Genomic DNA, 25,086 nt, shown 5'->3' with positions numbered 1-25,086 from the left:
TCAATGTGTGAATGGAAAGGAGCGGACCAATACAAGGGATTTTATAAAGGAAGACGCGGTACCCTGGTGACCAACCAGATATGGAAAGGAAGAAAAACAAGATTATAAAGGCAGCTTTAGAGATTAAGAAAACCTAACCATTCTACACAGAGTAAGAACTAGTCTGGGAAGAAAGAGGACTTCACTTACAAACATGCTAACTTTGAAGTGACGGAGAGATACCCAGGTAGGTATGTCCATTGGACAGGTAAAGCTCTGAAGAGAAGGGAGGTACAGACAAGGGAGCGAGGAGATAGTTGCAGTTTAGAATGAAGAAGAAAAACAGAGATTTTATAGTGCCCGCTCACCCACTGCCCCCGCTAAAGGCAGCGGCCCTGCTCAGAGTCCCTGCCAAAGGGGCAGCCACAGACACCACGTCCCTAAGCCCACAGCCAAAGCTCATCAGATTCTAGGTACATACTGGACCACAAAAGTCAACCCATAGCATGGCCAACCAGTAACCCATGTCATCTACCTATACGTGATACGCTCTGCCAGTGGGATTCTCTGTCTTAGGAATCTACACAAAGCAGCATCAAGAAAAACGCTAATGAGCTGAAGCTGAAAGGATGCCATGAGGAAAAACCAGGGTACTGGTAAACTAAGGTTACTTGTAAGCCAGTTATGGGGCAGCAAAAAGCTTGAGTGCACAAAGCGGCCAGCAGAAAGAGTGAAGGACATAGAGAGAGAAGCAGCAAAGCCAGGAAAGCGACATACTATCTGCCCACGAGAAAGACAAGAGTAGCCGGCCCCTAGGGCTGCTTGGTTCCTAACGCCTCCCCAGCTGTGGTACACTCCAGCCCTCTCATCCTCCACATGAGTGGGTTCACTGCTCACAATTCAAGACACTTGGCTTTAATTCCAGAGGCAGAGAGAATATGCAGGCCAGGAGGTAAACCTGAGGGGAGAGAACAGTGCATGACAGCAAAAGAAGGAGGGTATCAAGGAGCACAAGGTGGTGAAATGCTTCAATCCTCACAGAGAATGAGGATGCAAAGAGGCCACGGAATTAAAAGATTCTGCAGATTACTCGTGACTGACCTTGGAGGGAATAAAGCAGTAAGGGGAAGTCAGATAACATGCCATCATGTCATTCCACTGACCTCATTTCCCTTTTATACACTTACAGATAAAATTCAAATTCCTGACTCTTCTAATGAATTCCCTGCTTACTAGGCTCCACCTTAACCATCCCAAAGAATTTCCCCCTTCTCAACATGTAATAAGATGAGCAAGCCCCCAGCCCCTCACACTGCTCATCTGCTCATTTCAACGTCGCTGCCTTTTTCATGTACCCTCCCATCTGAGGGGCCTCTTCTGCCAACCTAATTCTTACTCATCCTGCAAGGCCTAGTTCACATCCCAGCTCCTAGTAAAGGCTTCTCTGATAACTCTGGTTACCTGTAGCTCCCGCCTCTGAACTTCTGTGGCAACCTCTGGGGCAAAAATTGGCTATTCTAAACAATTTAGCATATTATAAAGTAATTAAATTAATGCTACAAGCCACATTTAAAAATAATATTTGTTAAACAATTTAGCATATCATAAAGTAATTAAACTAATGCTACAAGCCACATTTAAAAATAATATTCATTATTCATTATGTACTGATCAGTCACCCAAAGGACTCTCATTCTGTTTCTTGTGCACACTGGCTCCTACCCACATCAGAATTTTCTCCAAGGCTCCTTTTTATGTATTCCACAGCATATGGGCACCCAATAGCAATGTATTGTAAGAATCTGAGTTGGGAGTTAAAATATCTGGGTTCTAGTCCCTGCTCTGCCAAAACTTTATTATTTGCTGGACTAGATGACCTCCTCCCAACTCCAAAACCTAGGATTCTATGGCTGATACACATTCTGTATTTTACACATACAATTAAGAGTCAAAGCAGATAAAATATGTGTCATGTATTCTCCCAGTGGGGGTATATGTGTTTGTGTGTGTACATAGATATATAATTAATAGAGATATAACCACTGAATCAGTCAAAATTTCCATCAGACACTTAAGTCCATCTAAAGACTGAAACATCAATAAATTCTGTATTCCTCTAAATCCTTTATCCTAAGAGTTCTGTCAAGCAGGGACATTCACATGAGCTTCAAGAGAAATATGTTACAAAATTACTGCAACCTAAAACCTGTTCAGCATAAGCCTGCTCCCTCTCCACCAATCAGTTGGTCACGTTCTTATCACATGCTTTCTTGTACATGATCTTCAGCAGTGCCAACACAATTCACTGTTAGACACCAGGGATGTAAAAAGGCTCCAGTCTCACAAGGGCTTGCAATATAGTTGAGACAGAAACAGAAAAACAGTTAAAGAATGGTATAAAGGAAAATGCTCTAAGTGCCAGATAAATGCTTTCCCTCTGTTGGTATTCAGTTTGACCTCCCAGTTGTCAAGAATCAGGTCCATTTGTGTGACTGCAAAGCAAAAGCATGCAGGCAAACATTTGAATCAGGGAAAAGGTAAATGAGACAAAAAGGAATTATTCTTCATGAAGCTAAGACAAATCCATTTTCTAGCTAGAATTTAGAGGCTAGAAGAAATATAATTGTTACATGACAACATGAAACTAAGCTAGGTGGAATTAGGCAATAGACCTCTGACAATCTATGTAAAATATAAAAATATCATCTTACACTCATATTGGGTTTAGTTTTCAAAGTACTTTGAGATATCTTCATAACTTGAGGCTAACAAGCCTTAGAATTATTATTCTTTTTTAGACAAGAAATTAAAGCACAGGGAAGTAAAGTGACCAAGTGAGCCGAAGGCAGAGGCTTAACTGACAGAGCCACCCAGGTGTTCCCAACAACATTCTTTTATTTACTAGTTCCCCAGTCACCCATGTTTCAGGAATGGGTCCTCTTGTATATGTTCATTAACAGAGAAGGCTATCAGTGATTACAAATTTAAAAATCTGACTTTGCCTCAAGAATGTCTGTACGGTCATCTCCTGGCCTGACAGACGAGTAAACTGACCAGCAGGGTTCATGGACCCGCCATGACTCCAGCAGCAGCCTCCTGTCAACCCTACAACCATGCAACATCATGACTGGTTACGCCCCATATTGTTTTAATTTGAAGGCAATAATGATGTTCCTGTTGCTCATAAAAAAGGAAGACTTTGCAAATTAGTCTTGGTTTTTATTCAGAATTCACAGATCTAGAATCCAACATTTAAACCAGAAATGTTTATTTTATAAATTACTGTACCTGGGGCAGCTCGTAGCTGGGAGGAACAGCTCAGAGGTCTTAGAGCTAGAAGATAAAATAAATTGTTTACAAAAAGCAGTACAACTCAATGCCTGTGTAAGATGCTTATAAATCTAAATTTCATCTTAAAAAAAGAAATTAAACTTACATTGGAGGGCCCATTTTGATGTATTGGGAAGATTTTTAAACGTGTAAGTCAAGATGGAAGTCATTCTGAAATCTGAAAAGAGAACAAAAATATATCCTGGTTTATTTGAACAATTTGTGGCTTAATAGTCTATGATCTCTGATAATCTTATCCATGGTAACTATAAAGTACTGTAAAATTTAATGTATTACCAACTATCCTTCCTCTAATAATATTCTCAGAGCTACACTGACATGGCTTTCATAGCATGCAAATGACAATTTTAAGCATTATCATTACACTCTTTATAAAAGATGAGAAAACTGAAGCATACAGGGATTGAGTGACTTGCCCAAAGAGCCACAGCTAATAAGAGGCAGAGAGTTGGGATCTGAAGCCAGGCAGTCTAGCTCCAGAGTTTATGTCCTTCTCTAGGGCCAAAGGAGTCGAGAGGTTGCTGGACATGACCATGAAGCCACCAATGTTAATTTGCTGACTTTGAAAGCTGTATTGTGATTAGTGCCTTGTGCATGTTCATATGTGGGTGAACTACAGTAGAGCATTCAGGGGTGGTGTAGTGTCCTGTTAGCAACTTACTTCCAAATGCTCTAAGAAAAAAATGTTTGTGTATTGCACTTGCTATTTTTTTTTTTTTTAAGATTTTATTTAAGAGAGAGAAAGGGTGTGAGCTGAAGGGAGAGGGAGTGGGAGAGAAAATCTGAAACAGACTCTGCACTGAGCACAGAGCCTGATGGGGGGCTCAATCTCACAATCCCAAGATCATGACCTGAGCTGAAACCAAGAGTTGGTTGCTTAACTGATTGAGCCACCCAGGCCCCCCTCACTTGCTACTTTCTAAAAAGTTTGCTACTCTTTCAAAATAATTTAAAAAATATTCAAACCCTACATATTAAAAAAGATTTAAAATATATTAGCTGCTCCCCTAAATTCTTAAAAAATTCCTACAGATCAGTAAGAAAAAAAATGGGCAAAGGACATGAACACACCATTCATAGAAATGGAAATAACATATGGCTCTTAGATATATGAAAAGAAGTTCAATCGCATTCCTAAAAGAAATGTAAATAGAAACCACACACAGAGATACAATATTTGACCCCTGACACTGGCAAAGACTGGAAGGTTTGACATATTCTGTGTGCTAGGAGTATGCACAAAGATACTGCTGCTGAGAGGCCAACCTGGGGCAATCCCTATGGAGGGCAATTTGCCAATTAACTGTCAAAACTGTAACTGCATTGATCCAGCAATTCCACTTCTACTTCCAGGATGTTACTAACGCACATGGGACATGCATGTCACCACTGTTTGTAAAATACCAGAAGAACCAAAAATAGGGAATTGATTAAGTAAACCACACTACAACCACCCAAAGAAGTATTATGCAGCTATGAAAGATAGGAAATGGTTATATACCAATATGGGACCACTGTTAACCTGTATTAAGTGAAAAAAGCTAGGTGTAAAATTGTGTACAGCTACTACTGTTCATGTCAAAAAGAAGAAAAATGATATATATATTTCCTTGTATCTATATAAAATATCCCTGAGGTAGAAATAAGACATTAAAAAGAAAGGAAACTGAGTAACTAGAGGACGGGGTGTAAGGAAGACTGGTCATTGTCCATCTTTTATAGTTTCTCAATATTGAGATACGTTTTTAACTTTAAAAAAAAAAAAGGTAAGAATAAGCTGGTGAAATTTGCCTATGAAGGCGGTGGTAGCCAGCCTCCAAGATGGCTCCCAATAATCTCCACCTTTATTTATTTATATTTATACCCTTGTATAGTCACCCCCAACAATGTGCCACAGTTAGTCTGTGTAAACAAAAGAATAGGGGTGCCTGGGTGGCTCAGCTGGTTAAGCGTCTGCCTTCGGCTCAGGTCATGGTCTCAGGGTCCTGTGATCAAGCCCCACACTGGGCTGTCTGCTCAGCGGGAGTCTGCTTTTCCCTCTCACTCTCCCTCTGTGCATGCTCTCTCTTCTCACTCAAATAAATAAAATCTTAAAAAAAAAAAAAAGAATATATCAGAAGTGATGGTATGTCACTTCTGAGATTAAGGTATAAGGAATAATACTGCAGCTTTGCTCTTGTTCTTTCTCTCCAATCACGCACTCATTCTGGGGGAAGCCAGCTGGCACATCTTGAACAGCCCTATGAAGTGACTCACATGGTGAGGAACTACCACCTCATGCTAACAGTCACCTGAACTTGGAAGTGGATCCTCAAGCACAGGCAAGGTCTCAGATGATGACTGCCCTGGCCAACATTCTGACTGCAACCTTATGAGAAATAAAGTCAGAACAACCCAGCTAAGTCACCCCCAGAAGCTGAATGATATAATACATTTTTGTTTTGATCTGCTAAATTTTGGGGTAATTTGTTACACAAATATAACAGATAATATAAAAGCCTTAAAAAGATAGATAATATAAGGGGCGCCTGGGTGGCTCAGTGGGTTGGGCGTCTGCTTTCGGTTCAGTTCGTGATCTCAGGGTCATGGGATCAAGCTCCACCTCAGCTCTCTGCTCAGCAGGGAGTTGCTTCTCCCTCTCACTCTCTCCCAAAAAAATGAATGGAATCTTAAAAAAAAAATAGGTAATATAAAAGCCTTGTTTAACTTCTCTTGGGTCTTTACAGACTGAAAAGAGGATGCCCTATGACTTCAAAAAAAAAAAAAAATCACATTTTTCCAAATATGTGGTTTGAAAAGAGATGAAGGAATCCAAACTCTAGGCTCACCAGCCTAGGGATATTCAAAAGACTCTAGCCAGGGAGACACAAACAGGCCCATGAGATAAGCACCCCTGTTTGCAGAAGCTACACATGATGCCACACCAGTCTTAGATACAAATTCCCTTAAGTAAGGGAGCCTGGGTGGCATAGTCTGTTAAGCATCTGACTCTTGGTTTTGGCTCCAGTCATGATCTCAGGGTCCTGAGACAGGATGGACTCCACACTCAGGGTGGAGTCTGCTTAGGACTCTCTCTCTGCCCCTTCCACTGTCCCTCTCTCTAAAATAAATAAATCTTAAAAAAAAAAATTCTCTCCCTCTGTTTCAAAAAAAAAGATAACATTTCAAATAAGTGGGGAAAAAGATGAATTATTCACTGAATTTGTTGGGGAAATGGCTAATCATCTGGAAAAAACTTTAGGGTCCATAACTCATACAGGTACAAATCAATTCAGATGTGATTAATCTATTTATATATATATAGATTCAGAGAGAATATTTGTAACACATAAAACAAAGGGTTAATATCCATAACCCATAAAGAACTATTACAAATTAGAGAAAAAAGAGAATCTATAATGGAATCTGTGGTTTTCCACCCAAATATCCATTTGACTCCATTATGCAATTACCATATGTAGTTTACAGGGACTGAATCCAGCCCAACTCCAGGGTTTTAAACCAATCAGAATAATTTCATTCTCTTGCCAAGATCATTGGTTCAGGTAACCAAGGCCCTAAAACAATGGTGAATGATACTGACTTGATTTAGGATAATAATTTAGTCAGTCTTACATTCCAGTCAGTATTCTGCCTGGAATTCTGGAACATAAATCTTTCCTTCTGAGGCTTGGCACAGCTACCACAGTTTGCAAACATGAAAAAAAAAGCTAGCCTAAGAACAGAGCTGATCGATCCCAAAAGAGGACAGAGCCGAGAATTTCCGAAAAGGAAACCAGAGCCCTAATTGAATCATATCCAAAACCCATCCTCCCTTTGTGCTTTCCAGTTGTTAGACAATAAACCCCTTGAATAAGACAATTTGAGTTGAATTTTGTTATCTGCAGCTGAAAGGTTCCTTACTGATACATGACTAAAGGAAAAAAGCAAAAGAGTAATTCACAGAAATAAAAATGTCAAACAAAATTTTAAATGTTCAACCTAACAATAAAAACATTTTTAAATTAAACATGGTATCATTGTGGGGTTGTAAAATTGGCAAAAAATTAACACTGTTAACACATAATTCTAGTAAGAATGGATTTAGGCACTTCCATATACAGTTGATAAAAGCATAAACTGCTAAGGTTTTGGAAGGCAATTTTTAATTATCTAACAAAATTTAAATTGTGAATTTCTAAGCCCAATAATTCCTATAATTGTTCTTTAACCTATAGAAATACTCAAGATGTACGTGTAGCATACATAGATCTCTGGCCTATAGAAATATTCAAGATGTTCACTGTAGCACACTGGACACTGGAACTAATCTAAATGCCCATCGGTAGGAAATAAATATTGTACAAACATACCATGGAACACTGCAGCAGTTTGGAAAGAAAAATAAAAAACATGATATACATGTATATACTAACACAGAAAGATGTCCACAATATATATTAAATGAAAAAAGAAACTGCAGAACAATATGTACAATAAGACACCATTTTTATGACAGAAAGAAAAACAAAGTCCATAAAGCTAAGAGTCTATATATGGAAGGAATAAAGAGCTTTCATTTTATATTCTTCTATCTTCTCAAAAAAATTTTGTAGATTTTATTTATTTGACAGAGAGAGACACAGCGAGAGCGGGAACACAAGCAAGCCTCCCACTGAGCAAGGAGCCCAACGCGGGGCTCAATCCCAGGACTCTGGGATTATAACCTGAGCCGAAGGCAGACGCTTAACTGCTGAGCCACCCAGGAGCCCCGAACATTTTATTTTTCATGCACAGTATAACTCTAGTTTCATTTAAAATCTACATATATTAATATTTAAATATATAAGAATATACAAGTGCATAAAAAATGTCCAGAAAAATACAGTTTTGGTTTATGTTGTTTTTTTAAGCAAAATGTTAATAGTAGTTATCTCTGGGTGGTGGAACTACAGGTGTATTTATTTTCTCTGTAGTTTCTGAAAATTAATATTATTAGTTCAATAATTGATTAAAAATACGTTTCAAAAGAAAGACTAAGCAAACTACCCTATGGGAGGGTTGACCTTTATTGTTATTTGCTCTAAGCTTTAGGAAATAGACCTTTTTGACTCAAGGATTTAAGAAGCATGGAAACTGGAGCAGAGTAGGCTGGAGTTGGCTGTGGAACTATGGAAAGATGCATAAAGTTGCGGGCACCTGGGAGTAAGGGAAAGGAAGAAGGGGCTGGGCAAGTAATGAAAGCAAAAGGGAGGGGCACCTGGGTGGCTCAGTTAAGCGTCTGCCTTAGGTTCAGGTCATGATCCCAGGAGCTCCCCATGGAGACTGCTTTCTCCCTCTCCCTCTGCCCCCATGCTCACGTTCTCTCTCTCTCATAAATAAAGTCTGCTTCTCCCTCTGACCCTCCCCCCTCTCATGCTCTCTCTCTCTTTCTCTCTCTCAAATAGATGGAATCTTTAAAAAAAAAACAAAACAAAATGGAGTGGCTTAACAGCTCACTGTTAGCACTATCATTAAGACACAGTATGATGAAAGGGCACAGAGTCTAAAACCAGACTGTCTAAATCCAAATCCTGGCTCCACCCTAGTTTTATGACCTTAAGCAAGTTAATCTTTTTGCCTAAGATGTAGATAATTCATCTGTAAAATGTAGATAATCCCAGTACCTACCTCATAAAATTGCTGTGAGGAATAACTAAATTAATACACACAAAGCACTTAGAACAGTGCCTGATATATAGCAAGGATCATACATGTTTGCTGTATCAATATTACTGGGTAGTGGTATAAATGTACCTAGTTCCCCTCTCTGTAAGCCACAGTAAGAAGCATAACATTTCTGCCCTGATGGAGCTTATGATTTCATTGAGAGTACAAGGAACAAAAAAGTGAGCCAAAAGAGGATGGCCTTTAGCTAACAAGAGTTTTTTTCACTTTTAGGGGCGCCTGGGTGGCTCAGTCGTTAAGCAGCTGCCTTTGGCTAAGGTCCTGATCCCAGGGTCCTGGGATGGAGCCTCCCATGGGGCTCCCTGCTCCACGGGCAGCCTGCTTCTCCCTCTCCCACTCCCCCCGCTTGTTTCTTCTCTCACTGTGTCTCTCTCTGCCAAATAAATTTTTTTTAAAAAAGAGTTTTTACACTTTTAAAGAGTTGTAGAAAACAAAACAAAAAATATATGAGATCAATATGGGTTTTTACTGTGGCCCTTAACAAAAAAATTTACTACCCCTTATCTAAATAATAAGCACTTAACAGAATTATATGCATAAGAGAGCCTGAAGGCAGAAGACAAGCTTTTAACTGTAAAAACCTTATGAGTTGGGAGGGCCTCTGGAGATCAAGAATCCTTTTTGCAAATTAACGTTATTTCGTTTGGAATCAATCGCATTATTCAAGGACTTGAACCCATCTTTCCAACACAAAACCAGCTATTATGCAATGCAGAGCTCGTGATTACAAGTTAATAGACGTAGGCTCTAGTCCTATTTCCACCACCTGTGGCCACAGATAAGCCCACTCACGCTGATTCATGGGCTTCACCTATAAAGTGAAAGGGATGAACGACCAGATGATCGGCAGATCCCTTCCAGATTAAAAAATCCTCGGGAACATTAAGTCTCCAAGTATCTCGACTCCTCCCACACGCCAGGCCCGAAAGGGTCACGTGACCGAGTCCCAGCCCGGTAGCAGGAATGGGGTCATCCCAACTTCCCACACAAGCAAAACGGGTGAAACAAAAATACACGGGGCAATACAGCCTAGCGCTTTATGCCGACACACACACAAGCAAACAGTTCGTTAACTTGAGGTGATAAATTAAAAGACACGGTGAGACTGCTGCTCAGAGCTACACACATAAGGTTTGTCCATGTTACCACTCTAAGTGCATTGGTCCTGGAGACCCTGTCCGACGGGGCCTCTTCCCGCTCCCTGGAACTCCACTCCCCGGGGGGAAGGGAGGTGGCCGCGGGCACTGGCGCAGGAGATCGGAAAGGAACTGCGGCTGTCGCTGCGGGGAAAGGCCAGACGGAAAGCCAAACGCACGCTCCATCTCACCTTAGCTCTGTTCTCTCGAACTCCCGCGGCGGACACGGAAGGTTTGGACTCAAGCGCCGGGACTAGACGTGACAAGGAGCGGGTCCTGCGCCAAAGGACCCCTTTCACTCCCGCCCCCGAACTCCGCAGGCTGCCCACGGGCCGCCTGCCTGGAAAACCAGGCACTTCGCCTCCTCCTCTATGGGCCTCCTTTCGTTCAACGGAGAAAGCGACCTCTTGGCCCCGTTATCCGGAAGCGAACGGCAGGGCAAGGAGGCAGCGGCAACTCGGCACCGGGAGTTTTAGTCAGGCAATACGTCGGGCGCCTAACTGGGGGCAAGGCTGAGGCAGAAAAGTCCTCCGCTTGGCAGCCCTCATCGGAGCGCTTTGCACTTTCGTCCTTTTCAGCTCAAGATGGTGGCTTCCCGGGCGATAGGGAGTCTCAGTCGCGCCACTGCCTCCAGGATGCTCCGCTGCCCAGGTGAGGCCTGGCTGGGAGCGCCCCGCAGCCCCAGGCAGAACTTTTGCGAAGCCTGAGGTAACCCCGGAGCCGCGTCTCCCTTTCCCTGTCGCTTCCCCGCCCCGCTGGAAAACTCAGCCCTTAATGGGGGAAAGGATGCGCCCCTTGGACCCAGTCTCCTGTGTCCTTGCGCAGACCGACACTTCCTCTCTCACTGCTCCGGAGTCCTGCAGCGATTTTAGGCTCCTTAACCCTTAACCTTTCTGAGGCCTGTTCACCGGGTCTAGCACCTTCCGCAAGTCTTCTCGTCGCACTTCTGGCATCACGTTTCTCTTACTTTCTTCTGTGATGGCTTCGGTCCTGTCCCTACTAGATCAGGAGTTCAGAAGGACTGGGACACTCCAGTCTTTCCCATCTTTGTGGCTCCACAGCACCTTACTCGTAACAAGAGCTGTCTTGAAAGCTTCTTAGGTGGAATGAACCAGCCTTGCGAATTACTGCTGCTCCCAGTTCCTTTCCCTCAAAACCATTTTTGTAACCTGTTAACCACATTTCAATAAGGAGCTCGACTGTTGCAGTTCCAGTGATCCCAGTGTGAATGTATAGTATGTTAAATTTCAAGGGGAAGTTCTGCAACCTGCTAGAAGAATTTTTTTTTTTTTAAATACACAAATACCGCTTGTCTTGTCTGTGGACACACTGGGGGCAGGGTGATAGAAAAAAAGACAAGCAAATACCTGTACCTTAAGGGATAAAATGTTAAATAATTTTAAAAACTAATTTTGTTTCTGACGGTACCCGGTTAAGTTTGCATTAGCTGTTAAGTGGGTGATTATGCATTTTCCTCCCATCTCAAACCTGTAAGGTGAAATGTCACGTTTTATTGCATGTTACACTTAATACCGGCTGCTAATTAGAATTTTAATTTGTAATATGTCTTTCTCCTGAAAGAGAGAGCTGGTAGCTGGAGTCTGCTTTAAGGGATTAATTTTGGATTTAGACTTTTTCTGAATCTCGACCAATGTCTTTAGTTTCCACGGGACTGCGGTGTGTGTGTATACCAATCATAATATTACAAAAAATTGAAATGTAAAGACTGGGGAAGGGTTAAGAAAAAAATCACCCGTTCACTTACTAGTCACATATAGTAACTGTTAGCAGTTGGTCAATTCACCTTATGGTTTTGTTTTCTGTTTTCCACATTTATGGTTTAAGGCTTTATAAAAATCAAATATATATATTTGAACTTTCCTATGCATTGGTTTTAAGGTACTTCTTACGGATTAGCAGCTGGTTTAACGCTGAGCTGGTAGTCAGGTCATGTGGTTTGTGGTCACTAGCTGTGTAACTTTGGACAAATACCTTAGTCTAACCTTTATTTTCCTCATCTGTAAAATGAATGAGACTTTGGATTTTTCTTAGATACAAGAAATAGCCTGAAAGAGCAATTCAAAGCATTAAATTTGGGGTCTGACTTTGGGGCTTGAATCTGGCTCCACTTTTTACTCTTCAGTGACCTTGGACAATTAATTTCTTCTGTTTTCTCCTTTGTGAAATAGCTTTGTGAACTTCAAAGCAGTTATCCTAAGTTTAAAGCAATTTGTTATGGACTAAATGCTCAGTACATGCTGCTATTAACTCTTTCCAGCCCTGAAGAACTGATTCTATATATCTGAGAATTTTTAAAATAATTTTTACATTTTATATGTGTAATAACAAGCTTAGCTTTTCTATATTTTTCATATAGAAATATATATACATGTAAATGTATATATATTGCACCGTTTTCACCAATAAGAAAATATGGTTTATAGTTATTGTCCCTTGGAATAACAGTTTATGAATTTTGAAAACATGTTTAGAAAGTGAATTCAAAATTACCTGCACACCTGGATTGCCATTTAGATTCAACATGTTGGTCTTTCACCCTGAAAGTCTGGGTGAAGGCCAATGTTTAATGAGATTATGACATTTACTGGTGGATGGGTAAATTTTCTTGAAACTTGTTATCTTCAAAGTTCAAACCCATTCCTCCCCCACAAATGCTATAATTCTGAATATGACTTTCAAATGACAGTCACAACTTGGCCAAGATATCTTGTTTAATTACCACTCCTAAATCTAAATTTCTAATATGTAAGTGGTAAAATAATTTCACAGGAAATGAATTAGAGGCAAATACCGTAGTAAGTGATATATACTTAAGTTTGACTCACTTCCTTAATCCTATCTCTTCCCCCAAAGTTGGATATTGAGAAAAATTGTTGATTGTTACAACCAAAGTAACATTTTCATATTTGAAATTTGTGTCAGCATAATCTAGCTCTCTCCACTGTTACAGGTTTTGTAAGTATCTTCTTGAGTTAAATTATCAAGATGATTAAGAAGTAGGACAAAGGTTTCTCTCTTTTGCTGGCACAGTTGATCTAGGCTAAAGTTCACCTAGCTGCTCTGAACTAGACTGTCCAGATTGTGGGTAAGGCTAGATTTCTAAAGCAAAGCTACCTTGTAGCTACCAACTTGATTTAGTTGACTGTGGTTTGAATTCATTTCAAGATGTGTTTGGACACTTACTGATTTTCTCTTCTTGTTTTTTTTGTCTCTGTTGATTTAGAGGAAGTTTTGTGTATGTGAATATGGGTGTGTTTGTGCATCAAAGGTAGATTAGTGGTAGAAATTTAAAATGGTTTGAACCCTAACCTAACAAACACCAACCTGCTGTCTCAAATAGTAGCCCTCGCACCTGCTGTTTTCTTTTTCACCTAGCACTTACCTCCTAACATACTTTTTTACATATTTATGTTTCTTGTTTTTTTGGCTGTCTTTCCACCCCATCCCTCCCACCCTGCATTTCCAGTCAGTCCATCCCCACTCTCATCCACTTTACCCTGTTCTAGCTAGAATTGCTTATTCCCTGCTTCCACTCCCACTGGAATTTCCACTTTACAGGCAAACTCCTTTTTATGCCAGGCCTGTTTTCACCTCTTCAAGTATCTCTACTGAGTAGAAACTGATTCTTCCTACGATATACGTATCATCCCCTGCTGCTGTAAAATAAGCTACACAGAGACAGGGATTTTGTCTTTTTGTTCACTCCCAAGTGCCTAGAACAGTGCATGACACATGGTAGGTGATTTGTTGTTGAATGAAGGACTGTGAGATGATGTTGGAAGAGCTTACGCTTTAGTTGGGGGAAACACCTGCTATAGATGCAGTGATTAGAGAACAATAGTAAATAATAAAAATCAAAAGGGATTTTGAAGTGAAGGGAAAGATCATTGTAGATGGAATCTCGTGATAAGGCCTTGTAGAAAAGGTTGGAGCCATGATACAACGATAAAGAAGAGTGATAAATACAGATGATTCAAATTTTAAATGATGGTAAAGCAGAAAAGGGAAGTATATCATTAGAGAGGTAGAGGCATGGGGATTGAGGAGATGGCTGACTTCCCCTATCTTAATTTACTTGTGTGTAGCATTATGACTTTTGGATACTTTTATAATCATTACATCACTTTTATTTCTGTCTTTGTATTTCTGACTTGTTCATGGTTATACAGCTAGTAAATGATAAACGTGATGGTTGAACCTAAGTCTTTTGACTCTCAGGTCCTTTGTCTGCACTCAAGAGGGCTGATTTGGATTGCTTAAAGAAAAAAATGCAGGGCGCCTGGGTGGCTCAGTCGTTAAGCGTCTGCCTTCGGCTCAGGTTGGGATCGAGTCCCACATCAGGTTGGGATCGAGTCCCACATCGGGCTCCCTGCTCAGCGGGAAGCCTGCTTCTCCCTCTCCCACTCCCCCTGCTTGTGTTCCTGCTCTCGCTGTCTCTCTCTCTGTGTCAAATAAATAAAATCTTTAAAAAAGAAAAAAATGCAGACAGAACCAGAGATCACCTCACTCTGGTGCTTGTGTCATCTACACAGTTTTCTTTTAATATGTTGCTTGCCTTTCAAACCAGTGTAAAGCTGCTATTTTCTGTGACTTCTCTTCCCCTCCCTTAAGGAACTGCAGGATAGGGGCGCCTGGCTGGCTCAGTCGAAGAGCATGAGACTCTTGATCTCAGGGTTTTAAGTTCCAGCCCCACGTTGGGTGTAGAGATTACTTAAATAAAACTTAAAAATACAGGGGCGCCTGAGTGACTCAGTTGGTTAAGCGTCCAGCACAATTTCGGCTCAGGTCATGATCTCAGGGTGATGAGATCCAGCCCTGCATCAGGCTCCATGCTCAGTGGGGAATCTACTTGAGATTATTTCTCTCCCTCTGCTCCCCCGCCCCCCGGCCCCATGCGCACTTTCTCTCTCTCTCAAATAAATAAAACTTTAGGATAAAAGGAAAGAAGGAGGAAGCAAAAGCCTTGGCTACTGCTGATGGTCCCTCTCCGAATCCACAGCACCATCAGTGGGTTCTCCAAATCAGTGGCTGCCACATGCCCACTTGCTGTCTGCTTCAGTTTCCTTTTTAAAAAATATGGACTCTTCCACTTGGGAAGATCCACACGTGCAGTCTCCCTTGGGTTCAGCTGCCTCTGCCTTTTGTAACTCCTATATCTGTATAAGCCCCAGCTGACCAGCGTTGACCCATAGGTAGGGACATCTCTATGCCCCTATTCAGCAGGAAGAAGTTACAAGATGAGACCTTCCACCCTCAGCAACCTTAAAAGATTTAGGGGTCAAAATTGTTCAGGGGGGAATGATGTGGGAAACAAAGGCAGAAGAGAAACTATTAAATTTCCTTACTACCTACAGCCCATTGACAAGCCCTGGAAACAGGCAGAGTGAGATTCCTCTAGGGACTCAACTGCCTCAGTGTTAATACTTTGCTAAGGGCAAAAGACAATCCTACCTGACCTCCCCTCCCCAGGATCCTGTAAGTCTACTTTAACATATAAAAATTCCTTTGGAAACTTCCTTTAGCTCTACTCCCCAAGATACATGTTAGCGATCCTCCCCCAAGCATATGACCCACCAACATACATCTGAAGGGTCTCATGACTGAGTTTCTACTAAATAGTAAAAATGACCTTTCCCATCAATAGCTAGCCCCCTCAGGATCCTGGAAACCTTGTTTCCAAAATACCTGGGAGGCTTGCACTATCCTTAACCCCTCCCAACCTGAAAGTATATAACGGGCCGCTCCTCATAACCCCAGTGCAGCTCCTTCTGCCCACGGGTCCTGTCCCCGGGCTTTAAATAAAACCACCTTTTTGCACCAAAAAAAAAAAAAAGGACTCTGAGGCCCAGCCCCCTTGAATTCTGATTCTGTGGTTCTAGATTGTATGTTGCCCAGACATTTGTGAGTGTATTTGAGCCTCCACCACTGATTTTAACGCCTGAGCTAGTTCTGGAATCACTTCTCAATACTGCTATGGGAATCCCAGTCCGGCTGGATATGTTGGATAGTCTTTTGGGTCCTGCTTTGGCCACGTGTAATAGTTCCCTATCCAGAAGGGTCCGTGCCTCCTGGTCAGATATAGACCATCATCAACTTAGAAATGGGTATGGTGCTAAGGTCTGTTTCTAAATCACATAGAGAGTATTTTTGATAGAATTGATGTTTATACTACCATGACATAAAATGGCCAACGTGGTTTAATTTTATTGTCCATTACCTTTGACTATCACTGCATGCTAAGGCAGTCCAAGACTCTTGTTTGACATCCCTCAGTTCTGAGCCACATTAAGGTGTTGGGGCTTTGGTGAGTGAGAGACTAGGCAGAAAGAGAGACAGGTGGTCATAGGCTGGTGGAAAGGTTTAGCTGCTGAGAGCTTGCTAGGGATTTTAACCCTTTTTTTTTTAATAGCATTTCTGAATTAGGCAGGCACACCACTCTTAAATTATCTTGTGGATTCCAAGACCATATGCAGCTCCAGTGTAGTCCAAATGCAGTATATTTCAATGAAAATTAGATATAAACAAGTTTTAATACTAATAATTAAGAATGAAATAATGGTGGAATATTATTCAACCATAAAGAATGAAATTTTGCCACTTACAACACCATGAATAAAGCTAGAGCATATAATGCTAAGCAAAATAAGTCAGAGAAAGACAAATACCATACGAACTCATTCATGTGTGGAATTTAAGAAACAACAAACGAGCAAAGGGGAAAAAAGAGAAACCAAGAAGCGGACTCTTAACGATAGAGAACAAACTGATGGTTACCAAAGGGGACGTGGGAGGGAGGGATGGGTGAAAGAGGTGATGGGGATTAAAGAGTACACTTATCATGATGGAAAATAAAATAAAATAATAAAAGGAAAGAAATTAAATTTGCTAATATTTAGTATATGAATTGCTAGAGGTACATGTACATCATTTATTTAAAAAGGAATAAAATAACAAATACTGAGGGAAAGCTAATACAAGTAGAGGAGATAATGAAGGAACCACTGGATATTATTAAAGCACTAATTCCTGGGTTCATGTGTACCACTATTACATTCCCTAATTATTAAGGGATGATTTGGTTTTATTTTTACTGCTAAAGAAAAAGAAAACTTTTTTCTAAGATATTGGACAAGGTTTGGAAGATGTGGGTAGGGAGGAGTAAGGAATTAAAGAGGTGTGTAGGAGGGGCACCTGGCTGGCTCAGTATGTAGAACATGCAGTTCTTGATCTCTGGGTCATGAGTTCAAGCCCCATGTTGGGCATGGAGCCTACTTTAAAAAAAAATTGTAAAAAGAAAGATATACATAGGAGATAGGGTTTGAAGTGAACCATGAATATGAAAGACAAAGGAAGGTGCCTGGGTGGCTCAATTGGTTGGGCAACTGCCTTCGGCTCAGGTCATGATCCTGGAGTCCCGGGATCGAGTCCCACGTCGGGCTCCCTGCTCAGCGGGAAGTCTGCCTCTCCCTCTGACCCTCCCCCCTCTCATGCTCTCTCTCTCATTCTCTCTCTCAAATAAATAAATAAAATCTTAAAAAAAAAAAAAGACGAAGAAAGAGCAGGGTGTTGGGACGCCTGGGTGGCTTTGTCGGTTAAGCGTCTGCCTTTGGCTCATGATCCCAGTGTCCTGGGATCGAGTCCCGTGTTGGGCTCCCTGCTCAGTGGGGAGCCTGCCTCACCCTCTGCCTGCCGTTCACCCTGCTTGTGCTCTCTCTCTTGCTCTCTGACAAGTAAGTAAATAAAATCTTAAAAGGAAAGAGCAGGGTGTTTTTAAAGAAGATTGGAAGTTGTAACTAAGGGATGTCCACCCTGTGCTGGCCTCCAGAATAACTTTGTTACTACCTAGAGCCAGATGTTTGGATTAGAGCAAGGCAAAGGTTACCCTTTAGTGGTAGAAAGGACGTGGAGTAATTCCCAGAACAAACTTTGAATTTTTGCGTAGGAATTTCCCAATGTTCCCTACCTTCTAGCCATAGTCCAAATTGAAAGACTCTCTGTGGGACTTCTCTTATGATGACTTGCGCTCAAGATATCATCTCATCATTATTATGCAGGAGAGCCTCAAGGAGTGAAGTGATTAGGAAGGAGGGAGAAGTGTAGCTGGTCTTTGTCATCCCCAGAGTAGGAGTATTCTTGGTGAGTGCAGTAGAGACCTGTTCAGTTAGAAATTCTTAAAATAGTGTGTGACTGGACTATTCCATAAATGGCCACTAGTGCCTGTTGATTTCACCCTTTTTTTAAGTCTTTGTTTGAATTTGAATTAACATACTGTGTAGTATTAGTTTCAGGTATACAATATAGTGATTCAGCACTTCCATACAACACCTGGTGCTCATCACAAATGCACTCCTTAATCCCCATCACCTGTTTAACCCATTCCCCCCACACCTCCCTTCTGGTAACCATCAGTTTGTTCTCTATAGTTAAGAGTCTGTTTCTTGGGCGCCTGGGTGGCTCAGTCGGTTAAGCGGCTGCCTTCGGCTCAGGTCATGATCCCAGGGTCCTGGGATCGGGCCCCGCATCGGGCTCCTTGCTCCGCGGGAAGCCTGCTTCTCCCTCTCCCACTCCCCCTGCTTGTGTTCCTGCTCTCGCTGTGTCTCTCTGTCAAATAAATAAATAAATAAATCTTTAAAAAAAAAAAAAAGAGTCTGTTTCTTGGTTTGCTTCTCTTTTTTTCCTCTTTGTTTTACTTCTTAAATTCTACATATGAGTGAAATCATGTGGTATTTGTCTTTCTCTGACTTACTTAGCATCATACTCTCTAGCTCCATCCATGAGGTTGCAAATGGCAAGAATTCATTCTTTATGGCTAAGTAATATTCCATTCTAAATTATTTTACTTTTTTTTTAAGATTTTATTTATTTGACTGAGAGAGCAAGAGAGCACAAGTAGGGGGAACAGTAGAGGGAGAGGGAGAAGCAGGCTCCCCGCCAAGCAGGGAGCCCGATGCGGGGCTCGATCCCAGGACCCTAGGATCATGACCTGAGCCGAAGGTAGACGCTTAACCATCTGAGCCACCCAGGCGCCCCTAAATTATTTTACTTTTGATAACACTGGAAAGTCCATCTCTCCATAAAAATACAAGAGGATGTGACTAGAGAACATGGTTGAGATATATTTGTAATACATTTGGGACTGACATTATGGATCACTTTGTAGATTACTCATTTCCTAGTGTGTTCATTTCCTATTGCTGCTGTAACAAATTTCCACAAATTCAGTGTCTGAAACAATACAAATTTATTATCTTACAGTTATGGATGTCAGAAATGAGTCTCACTGAGCTAAAATCAAAAGTGGTGGCAGGGCTGTGTTCACTCTGGGTGCTGTAAGGGAGAATTCATTTCCTTGCCTTTTCTAGCTTTGAAGGCTGAGGCTGCCTGCTTTTCTTGACTTCTTGAAAGCCAACAAAATGGGGCTAAGTCCTTATGCCGCCATCCCTCTGGTCCTCCTTGACTCTCTCTTTGGGCCCACCTGGATAATCCAGGCTACACTCTCTTTCTCTCTCTTTCTGTTTAGGTCAGCTAATTAGCAACCTTAATTCCCTTAGCCATATAACCTTACCTATTCACAGTTTCTGGAGACCTGGACATCTTTGAGGGGGCAGTTCTTCCACCTATCACATCTACTGTTTAAATAATCTTATAGGGGCGCCTGGGTGGCTCAGTCATTAAGCATCTGCCTTCAGCTCAGGTCATGATCCCAGGATCCTGGGATCGAGCCCCGCATCAGGCTCCCTGCTCCACAGGAGGCCTGCTTCTCCCTCCCCCACTCCCCCGCTTGTGTTCCCTCTCTCACTGTGTCTCTCTCTGTCAAATAAAATCTTTAAAAAAAAATAAAAATTAAAAATTAAAAAAATAATCTTATAAGCTGATCATTAAAATGAAAAAGATATGGTGGTAGTCACAATAATGGCCTAGAATACATTATTCTCATTTTGGGTTTTTTGCTGTTGTTGTTATAAATTCCAGCTTTGTTATATTTAGCAAGTACTACAGCAGTTAAGTTTACAAAGTAATTAATTTTGAATACCTTTTTCTTGTAGGTTATATTTGCCGCAACTTTTCAGCATCCTCTGCTTTGCAAAGTAAGTTTAATTTCTTCAGTGTAAACGCTTACACTGCTTTTTAGATTTGTTTAGCAATAAACATGTTTATAAATAAATTATCTTTCTCTTTTTAGCCAGAACCCATATTAACTATGGAGTCAACGGGGATGTGGCTGTTGTTCGAATTAACTCACCCAATTCAAAGGTACCTAATTTAACTTGCAGTCTGTTTCTGCTGATACATTCATGAATCCAGTGCTGAATGGGAGGGAAAGAAATCCACCAATCTGGTAGTAATCTTATATGAATTTGTTTAACAAATTGCTGAAGGAATACAGCTTTCCGGAGCAGAGGTCCTTGTTTAAGAATTCATTCTAGCTGACGTTAGGTGTCAGATTAACATCGAGGATTAATGAAATTAGCCTTTTATTATTGTGTAGCATGCTGAGGTGACTTACTAGATAAGAACCAAAGTACAAGCCTGGTTTTATAAGAGTCAAAACTCACCTATTCATCTTAACTACCAGGTTGTTACACATGCTTTCTTCATTACCTACCTGACGTAGTCATTATTCATAGAAAATTGGCTGGGTTAAATGTGGTTGTTAAGATTCCTGAGGAACTTGAATGAATGATTCATTAGTTCACATATTGAAAGTCAAGTTCTGTTCCAAGTGTAGCCCCATTTGTTTTTGGCAGCTTCAACAAATCATACGGCATTAATCCAGTCTTTGCCAAGAAGACCTTTTTTGCAGGAGCTCATGCTTTTCCCCCCATATAAAATTGGTGTTGGGGCACCTGGGTGGCTTAGTCGGTTAAGTGTCTGACTTGATCTCAGCTCAGGTCTGGATCTCAGGGTTGTGAGTTCAAGCCCCACATTGGACTCCACGCTGGGTGTGGAGCCTACTTAAAAAAACAAATAAAAATAAAATTGGTGTCAAGTTTTCATATTTCAGAAATCTTGTTACTAGAGGCCTAGATAGAATAGAGGGACATAGGTGGAAGCAATTAACAACTATCACAAATTAAGGAAAATAAGAACCGGTCCCCCCTCACTAGGATGAATTTTGGTACCCACTGACCAATGATTCAAACTTAAGATATTTTTTCAGAATTTTCTAAGTTGAGCATTTTTTCTGAACACAGAATCAACACGTGCCTACTATAGTGGGAAGTTTGAAAGCTATACAGAAGAAAATAACAAGTCATTTGTACTACAAACCCAAACGCAAACACTTTTAATATATATATTTTTTAAGATTTTATTTATTAGAGAGCGAGCACGCACAAGTAGGCAGAGCAGTGTCAGGCAGAGGGAGAAGCAGGCTCTCCGCTGAGCAAGGAGCCCGAAAGGGGACTCGATCCCAGAACCCCGGGATCATGACCTGAGCCAAAGGCAGACACTTAACAGACTGAGCTACCCAGGCATCCCAGACAAGAATATTTCTTAAAATTGCTTTCAGTTATCTACACTTCACAGAGATTTAACGTAATTCCAAAGATACAAAAAAAGATACAGAAGGGTGTGCTATAGATAATGCAGTTTCTCTGAAAAACAAAATTTCCCCTATATAAATAATGTTATAGGTGGAAGTTGTCCCCTTAAAATTCATATGTTGAGGGGCGCCTGGGTGGCTCAGTTGGTTAAGCGACTGCCTTCGGCTCAGGTCATGATCCTGGAGTCCCGGGATCGAGTCCTGCATCAGGCTCCCTGCTCAGTGAGGAGCCTGCTTCTCCCTCTAGCCCTCCCCCCTCTCATGTACTCTCTCTCATTCTTGCTCTCTCAAATAAATAAATAAATCTTTAAAAAAAAAATTCATATGTTGAAGCTCTAAGCCCCAAAGTGATGGTATTTGGAGGTGGGACTTAGGGAGTTAATTAGGTTTAGATGTGGTCATGGGGGTGGAGCCCTCATGAAGAGATTAGTATCTTGTGTGTGCCAGTGGGTTTTTTTATATATATATTTAAATTCAGTTAATTAACTTATAGTTAATTATTAGTTTCAGAGGTAGAGGTCAGTGATTCATAAGTCTTAATATAACACCCAGTGCTCATTATATCACATGCCCTCCTTAATGTCCATTAATGTCAAGAAATGGACAGAAGACATGAACAGACATTTCTTCAAAAAATGAGTAGACCTAGACCTATTTTTAAAGGGAGGGTGCTTATAGTTGGCTAAAGCTCAAGAGAAAGCTCCTGGGTTTAGGGTTTGTCCCCCTACCCCCCTTCTTTCTTCTAACTGTATATTTCTGTTGGATAAACAAATTTCCTGCAGTCAAAATAGCATTTCATGATGATTTGCACATCTCGTACTTCAGATTTAAAGCCTTAAATTTATATGTATTTCCCTTTGGCAGGTAAACACGCTAAATAAAGAACTGCAGTCAGAGTTCGTGGAAGTAATGAATGAAATCTGGGCTAGTGATCAAATCAGAAGTGCTGTCCTTATCTCATCGAAGCCTGGCTGCTTTATTGCAGGTGCTGACCTCACGTAAGTTTTCAAAAATCAGTCACCTTTCATCTTGGCTAATAGTATGTTTCTTAGGCCTAATCATTCCTTCTCTTAAAAGAAAGTAGAAGTAAATGCTCTGAAAGGTTTCTTTTTTTTAAGTTATTTTCACAAGTGTAATAAAATTGGTAGAAGAGGGGCTTGTTACTTAAACCACCTAAGACTAACCTTCCCTTGTAGAAGTCACAAGCAATTCTAAGACTATTTGAGTAGAATAAAAAACACTATAAAATTAAACTAACAGTGAGTGCCCCCCCTTTTTTTTAACCCAACAGACCAAAAAATATTTTAAAAGTTTGAAAATGCCATGTTAGCAAGGACTTGGAGAAATAAGAAGGTTAATATGTTACTAGTAGGAATGCCAATTGCTACAGCGACTTTGGAAAATATTTTGGCAGCCTTTAGTAAAATTGGAAAATGCATGTATCATATAATTCAGGGATACCTCGTCTAGCTATATATACATGTATATATATACATGTATATATATGCTAAAGAAATCCCACCCTTTGTTTTTAAGGATGCATGTATAAGGATGTTCAGCCCTGTGTAGTTTAAAATAATGAAGAATTTGAAGCAATTAAATGTCAGTCATTAGGGAAATGGAAAAGTAAACTGTGGAACTTTCATGTGATAAAATACTACAAAACAGTTCAAAGGAATTAACTAGATCCACAACATAATGTTAGAGCTCAAAAACATAATGTTAAGTTTAAAAAAAAAAAAGCAAGTTGTAGAACATTCTGTACAGTATGTAGTTTATGTAAACATTTTTAAATCCTAGTGAAATGCCTCTTTCTTATTTATAGATACAAATATGCAGTTGCTCTAGAAGGATACACTACAAATATTTGAGAATGGTTGCTTCAGGGTAAATGAGGTGGCTGGTAGGACTCTATGAGGTTGTCAAAGGGAACTTTAGTGATGCAGCTAATATTTTCTTTTTTTAAATGGTAGGATTTATACGTATATAACTTGTTTACAGTTCTTTAAAGCATTTATAAGGAGGTGAAATGCTATCATAGTGTAAGTTTAATGGGCTAAAATGTTAACGGTTGTTAATTCTGTCAAAATACGAGTATTTGTTATATTATTCTTTTCCTTTAGGCAATGATAGCCAGCATTATAGGCTTAGTAATTTGTACTTAAGGTGTTTGTATAGTTTTAAACCTTGCTCCACATTGTGTACTCTTTTTTGCTTATGAATAGTGATTAGGAATTTATAAATATTTAATGTTTATTTTTTTAGAAAAAACGAAATTATCTGTATCAAGTGCTTTTTCTTCTAGCTCAGTTATTTGAGCCTAGTGAGACACTGATGTACCTGGCAATAGCTTCCTATAACCAGAGGAAAATACTTGCAGCTTCTATGAGGCTAGCTGAGCAACTCCCAGTATGTAAAATGCCAAAAACTAGTTATTTTTGGTCAAAGGTACAAAATCCACAGCTTGAATGTGTTCAAGAACAAAGTAGCAAATGAAACAAACTGAAACTAAAGGACATTAAGTACAACATTATTGAGTGGATCTTTTATACTCATTGGGAGATCTATAAACAACTTGAAAGCTTTTTTTTTTACTGTTATTTTGATTGCTGTTCAATCTGGGAGTTACTTGATAGTGAACATGGTTAATGTGATAGTGAAAATATTTACCCAAAGATGATTTTATCATGTACAGAGAGCTTTGTAAGCTAATGGGTTTTTATAGAAAATAAAATTACACGTTTTGTTTCATGTTCTCTGGATCCAGAAATCTAACACTCTTTATGGAGAGATGATGTTGTTGATATTAGTTCTGTCTGAGGCAAAACCATTCTTAAACTTCTGAGTATTTGAAGATTCACTATCAAATATTGGTAGATGGTAGGGTAAGGATATAGTGGGTGAGGTATTGAACAAAGTAGGGGATAATTTCATCTTTGTTTTTTATTTTCTCTTCTCTGCTTTCATGTTTACTACAGCATGTTAGCCTCTTGCAAGACCCCTGAAGAGGTAACACAAATATCACAGGAAGGACAGAGAATGTTTGAGAAACTTGAGAAGTCCACAAAGCCTATTGTGGCTGCCATCAGTGGAGCCTGCTTAGGAGGAGGACTTGAGGTATAGACTTCTTCCAAAGTCATTGAGACACTATCCAGCATATTGATGGGAATTACAGGCTGCAAACCCGTAGACTATGGTTTTGCTTGCAAAAAGTTCTTGGAAGAGAATCAGATTTCTTTTTGGTTGTCAAACTTCTGGATAGATTTCAATCCTTATTTCATGGCACAGAGCAAGTAAACCAAAGTGGGATGTTTTCATTTTTATAAATTGAGAAGATTTGAACTCGAT

The 25,086-nt window shown here is 40.3% G+C and overlaps 2 protein-coding genes across 3 annotated transcripts in view; one reads left to right on the top strand and one right to left on the bottom strand.

The window, feature by feature from the left end:
• HADHB (hydroxyacyl-CoA dehydrogenase trifunctional multienzyme complex subunit beta) overlaps nt 1-10,504 on the bottom strand; it is a 36,700-nt gene extending 26,196 nt beyond the window's left edge. Inside the window, 3 exon segments of the mRNA XM_035728735.1 lie at nt 3,268-3,312; nt 3,416-3,487; nt 10,364-10,504. Coding sequence (XP_035584628.1) covers nt 3,268-3,312; nt 3,416-3,479 — 109 coding nt within the window. The 5' untranslated portion in view covers nt 3,480-3,487; nt 10,364-10,504.
• A 93-nt stretch (nt 10,505-10,597) lies between these two features.
• Nucleotides 10,598-25,086, top strand: part of HADHA (hydroxyacyl-CoA dehydrogenase trifunctional multienzyme complex subunit alpha) — a 50,888-nt gene continuing 36,399 nt past the window's right edge. Inside the window, exons 1-5 of one of the 2 annotated variants that reach the window (XM_027624189.2) lie at nt 10,598-10,823; nt 20,240-20,281; nt 20,377-20,447; nt 22,603-22,736; nt 24,717-24,855. In XM_027624189.2, coding sequence (XP_027479990.1) covers nt 10,757-10,823; nt 20,240-20,281; nt 20,377-20,447; nt 22,603-22,736; nt 24,717-24,855 — 453 coding nt within the window. In that variant the 5' untranslated portion in view covers nt 10,598-10,756. Of the gene's footprint in view, nt 10,881-20,239; nt 20,282-20,376; nt 20,448-22,602; nt 22,737-24,716; nt 24,856-25,086 lie in introns of both variants that reach the window. The other variant, XM_027624190.2, reaches the window with a different exon arrangement.

Source organism: Zalophus californianus, chromosome 8 (genome assembly GCF_009762305.2).
Source record: "Zalophus californianus isolate mZalCal1 chromosome 8, mZalCal1.pri.v2, whole genome shotgun sequence".
NCBI classification, from domain to species: domain Eukaryota; kingdom Metazoa; phylum Chordata; class Mammalia; order Carnivora; family Otariidae; genus Zalophus; species Zalophus californianus.
This window is presented reverse-complemented; position numbering and strand designations above follow the sequence as displayed.